This window comes from Xenopus laevis, chromosome 5S, assembly GCF_017654675.1.
Source record: "Xenopus laevis strain J_2021 chromosome 5S, Xenopus_laevis_v10.1, whole genome shotgun sequence".
NCBI classification, from domain to species: domain Eukaryota; kingdom Metazoa; phylum Chordata; class Amphibia; order Anura; family Pipidae; genus Xenopus; species Xenopus laevis.
Genome location: NC_054380.1, coordinates 109,228,796 through 109,234,499, shown reverse-complemented (window position 1 = coordinate 109,234,499; position 5,704 = coordinate 109,228,796). Strand labels below are relative to the sequence as shown.

Genomic DNA, 5,704 nt, shown 5'->3' with positions numbered 1-5,704 from the left:
ACATTTACAAATTTACTGGAACGAATTTCTAAAGTAAATTAGGAATAATTCAAAGAGATAAAAACATATAATTATTGTCTTTGCAATTATTATTTTTTTGTTTTGTAACAAACCCCTGTAATATGCAGATACAGGATAATGGCTATTATAAATAAAAAAAAACAATGAAATTAATTTAAAAAAAATGCTACACATTAATGGATGAAATCTGCATTATCTAGCAGAATGATATAGGGTCAACAAAGAAGGGATATATGTTACTAATATATATATATATATATATATATATATATATATATATATATATATATATATATATATATATATATATATATATATATATATATATATATCAATATATCATATTCAATTGGCTGATTATGTAATACCAAAAATAACCATTCCTATTCACACGACTCCAAAGTGAATGTATTCATTTAAATGCACCTTTTATTTTTATTGGGACTGAAAAAAGGTCATTGCAACTATATGGAATTTATTTCCGAAATGTTGATAATAAATACTTGTTAGGCTATAGCGGTGATCCGTTCATTTTTCATGTTTATATTACTGCAATAAATAATAATGCAATATCCGAGAAAGAACTTAAAACTTCGCTTAAGTTCCTAAAAGATTGCCATCCCTGAATAAGGATTCCGCTAACCATTCGTGAGATTTGTTTTTCAGAATCTTTAATAACGTACGAAATGTTACGAAACAGCTTCAGTTTTACATACGAATTTTTTTTTATTTTCTATCCATAAATATTGAATATCTGTTAACATGTAGAGCCGGCCTTTTTTTTTACATGCGGATAAATATGAAAAATGATGGACTATATACACATTAGGATGTGGTATTTGTTTAAAAGCAATGGACAGATATATAGAGTTGTTGTTTTAGCTTTTAATAATATCACTTTACATAAACAAAGTGTAACAGTTTGACAAGGATTTCCAGGCTTTGCACTATACGAATTATTGACAGGACTTGAAAAAAAAACAACATTTTACTGCACTAACCAGACTGGACTTTGGGACGTAGATTTTGCACTTTATACATTAAGCACACTTATATCATTAATAGTCTGTTAGGTGGACGCTGAGACTGGAATAATACAAGGTATTTCACATTTTGGTACATATTCACTAGTACATTCTTTCCATCCAAATAAATGTCGTCCTCCCTGTTACCCCTCCCTCTCCCAACACAAATATGCAGTGACCACAATTCCACAGATCCCTTTTCGGTTGTAATATAACTATTTACAAAATCAACAGTACATTTGTTTTTTAACTAATAATTCTGTATTTACAAAAAAAAAAAGGCCATGGCTGCCCGATGAGACATGCAGATTGAGACCTTTAATTAGTGGTTCATCAGAAACCTACACAGTTGGCATTTGGCCTGGTCTTTTCATAATTTTTATTTTTTTTAAAAAAATCCTTGGGTGGTTTTTTTTTTTTTCTCTCTTACCAAGCCTGCAGGAATTTAAAAAAAAAGGTCTCATTCTTCATTTTATTCGGTCCCGGTTCTATTGGCAGCTTTAGGATATTACCTTGGAAGTGTTCATTTATTTGAAGTCTTTTTTGTTTTAAATATGTGTTTAAACGTACCATTCGTTAAAATTTGACGAGAGCGTGCTGTGATTGGACGTGTGATGTACTGCTGAGGAGCTGGGGGATAAGGAACTTGTGCTCTGGTTTTCTGCAGAAGGAGAAACGATTGTTGGGGGCGTTGAAGATTCATAGCCTGAACTTGCTGCTGGGGAAGGCTGAGACCCTTGGGAAGATGCTTCGTGGACCTGTAGACGAAAACAGCAGCATTTAACAAAAAGAAATTGATCTACCAGACCTATAACCAATCGACACAATCAGATCCCCCACAAACCCCAATGTAAGGGCTACTCAGAGATCATGGACACAGCCTATATATAATACACAAAAGCCATGAATATCTTGTAAATTATATCCTTATAAACGGTCGGTTCTGAGGTCATCAGTTATAAATGGTGAGTTCTGATGTCATTTCTGTCACATGACTCACTGAAACGTGTGCATTATAATAAATAATGGATAGCCTTATATGAGGATATTAGAAGTTACCTCGCAGTTCCATGAGCTGAATGGTCATGAAACTCCTCGGTACTTATAATATCCTTATATTTTACAAGAGGGGGTACTTTATTCACTATATATATATATATATCTATAGTGAGGCTGCTTTTAAGCACTCTCAGAAAAATACATGAAAGTCGAGGCGTTGGGGTACAATTATTAAATAGGTTCTCTTATTGAATGCAGTGGGCATAGGAAGTAGTATTATTTTTCAAAATTACAATTTTTTTTTTAATATCTCTTGAGTGCCTGAAGAGTTTGGAGATTATTTATGTATTTATTTTCTCTCTATTTGTTGTGTTTTTCCAACAAATACATATATTGTATCTTTATATACTTCTCTAAGGAGTAAATTAACTATAAATGTAACAAACAAATAACCATACAATAAATAAATAAATAAATATTTTATATCTCCCAGGGCAGTTGCTACTAAAGATAGTCCTAGACAGGGTAGCCTTTATATGTTGGTCTTAGATAGCTAAAGTTTATATGCTTGAGTTTGGGGATTATTTTAATTGAGAAGAGTTATTTTTCCTTTTTTTTTCAATACTCTTTACTCCTTACACAAAAGGGGAAGAGGGGCTGTAATTTGGATTTGATTCAAATGTTTGCACATTGGCGAGATCGAATGTATCAAATCGTTACACCACAAAGGCAATATAAATAGGGAAGCATCAACAGAGAGAGAATATCGCTCCTTGCTTAGCTTTTCCACTTCAAGGCCAGCACAATAAACACAGACCAACAGCATGGGGACATAAGCAGAGTCCTCTCTCTCTCTCCCACCTCCACCCCAAAAACACATTCTCATAGAAGATTAAAAAGGATGGCAATACAATGAGAAGGTCCTGGGCTACCTTGGGTTCTGTTTTCCCCAGTTTTATGAATAGATAGTTACAACAATAACATGAATTTACAATAACAACAGAAAGTGCATGCAAAGCATTCTAATAAAATATACATTTTAAATACCAAATATATAAATATCAAATCTCTAGTCTTATACTATAATGAGATTAGATATTGTCTAATATATAGTCCTGATTTAAAGTTTTGGGTCATTCATGCACAAGGGAGAGCTTTGCCAAACAAAAGCCAGTGATTGATCCTTCCTCTATTTACCTTCATGTGCTTCCTGAGGGAGCTGGGGTGGGTGTACGACTTGTCGCACATTTTACACAGATACGGCTTGTCCGATGTATGAACGTGCATGTGCTTTTTACGATCACTGCTATTGGCAAATCGTCTGTCACAGCCTTCAAACTCGCACTTAAAGGGTTTTTCACCTATTAGAAAGGTAGAATTAAAAATAAATACATTGCAGACATGCACAAGAACACAATTAGCATTATTTAGTATCAAGGTTTCACTTTTAGAGACATTATTATTTGATTTAGATTTATTTTTACAAAAAAAAAACACACAGATGCCTCCTACCAAACTATACTGGTTGTGTAATACCTTTGTATAGTCTAATTTAAATGTAAGCGTATGATATAGTACAGAGTATATATTTTTTGGCTACAAAGCAGTACTGATGGGCTGTGTTTCTTTACAATCCCCAATTATTGCAAGTGAGGGCAAAATCGCCCGGTTGATTGATGTCGTGTGACTTCAAGTCGCTCAATTTTTTTGTGTAATACCTTTGTATAGTTTAAAATGTATCTGTATTTGAATGTAAGCGTTTGATATAGTATAGAGTATATATTTGTGGCTACAAAGCAGTACTGATGGGCTGTGTTTCTTAACAACCCCTAAATGATTGCAAGTGAGGGCAAAATCGCCCGGTTGATTGATGTCGTGTGACTTTGCGTAACTCAATTTTTACAAATATTTGTCAAATCAAAGTGCAAATGGGCTAATTGAATATTTAGCGCAGCCTCTTTACATCTGCTATTGACAGTAACATTATTACAGGACCCGCAACACTTTCAACAAAAGGAAAGAAATGTTTCTGTAAGAAGAGGAAAGCGTTTTAGCCGCACCGTTGGTTTATATAGTCGGATCGAGTGGAATCAAAACAACAGGAATAGGAAGGCGTTACCGTGAAAGAATGGAATAAGAAGGGTTAGAAAGAAGGTTTGTACCTGTGTGAGTTCTTTTGTGGATCTTGAGATTTTCTGATCGCGCAAAGACTTTGCCACATCCAGGGAAGGGGCAAGGGAAAGGCTTTTCGCCTGTGTGCACTCTGATGTGGTTGATCAGTTTGTATTTGGCCTTGAAAGGTTTCCCTTCTCTTGGACATTCTTCCCAGACACAGATGTGGTTGGACTGCTCTGGGCCCCCAACGTGCTCCACAGTAACATGGGTGACCAGCTCGTGCATGGTACTGAAAGTTTTGTTGCACGACTTTTTGGGGTTGGCCAACTGCTCGGGCTCAATCCATTTGCAGATGAGCTCTTGCTTGATGGGCTGCCTCATGTAACGGAAGAAAGCCCCTGCTCCATGGTGGGCAGCCATGTTCATGTTCATAGGGCCGTAGCCGTGCAGTTGGCTGGAGGCATAATGCTCAGACCTGGGGCTAGTCACCTGTCCGTACTGGTCGGGCCTGCCATACATGTCCCCCGAGAAGCCCAGCCTCATCTGTCCGTTCACCACATTGGGAGAAGCGTGGCTGGCTGCTTGCTCGTGGAGTCCAGGGAAAATCAAGTGGCCCGTGGTATCAGCGTGGGGCCCATGGGGTCCGGGGAAGCCCCCCGCGGCGGAGGCGAATAGACTGTGCTGGGCGCTGGCGGCCTCCCCGAAGCCCCGGTTGCGGAAGAGAAAGTCCCGGGTGGAGTTAAAGGCAGCGCTGGAGTAAGAGCTGACATGTCCCGGGTGATGATGGTGCCCCAGAGCGGCCGCAGCGTAGCCCGGAGCCTGCGAAGTGAAAGCGGTCTGACCTGAGGCGAGATCGTGGCTACTCGGGTTGAGTTTGAAAGCTCCCATGCCGTCTGCGAAGGGATTGATGCCCAGGGCCACCTCTCGATCCGTCACATCGCCAGCCGAGTGGTGCCTGGAGGAACCGAAAGTCGTCACTCCGATCGCTGGGTATTGGGCTCCGGCGTCCAGCAGCATGGTGGCAAGTCTTCCAACAATGGGCAGCGAATGAGCGGCCACACGGGCAGCAGGGGGGGTCGTACACTTGTGCACGTGCAGATGGCACAATCGCACCGACTTCAGGACAGTCGCATCTACTGCTGCATGGCGCGCCTCTGAGCTACAACACACCGACCACTGACACTGGGCTGACTAGGAAATGCCAATTTGTTCCACTTCTCACCCGACACCGCTCTTGTTATTATTATTATTGTTGTTGTTGTTTCTTTTCCCTCTCTCCCTGCGAAGCGCAAATCACGCACAATATTGTCTTTTGCGGTTTATGTTCCTGGGGAGAAACTTTCACCTCCTCAGCCGGCCGTTGAGCTGGAGACTGATAGCGGCAATCATTCCTGCAGATAAATGAATTGAAGCGACTGCTCAGTCCCCCCTTGATGAATGGGAGCAGGGGGCGGAGTCACGTGCGGATGGACGCCAGAGCCCATTGGTCGTCGCCCTCTCCCCCAGCAGCCTCACCTCCCCTACTAAGGGCTGGCAAAGCTCCA

General features: G+C 39.7%; 1 protein-coding gene across 1 annotated transcript; it reads right to left on the bottom strand.

Moving 5' to 3' along the window:
* Window positions 1–727: 727 nt before the first annotated feature.
* zic1.S (Zic family member 1 S homeolog) lies at window positions 728–5,367 on the bottom strand. Its single transcript, NM_001090330.1, is given in 3 exon segments — window positions 728–1,804; window positions 3,243–3,406; window positions 4,208–5,367. Coding segments are annotated over 3 exon segments (1,332 nt in total). The 5' UTR covers window positions 5,178–5,367; the 3' UTR covers window positions 728–1,606.
* Between the last annotated feature and the right edge of the window lie 337 nt (window positions 5,368–5,704).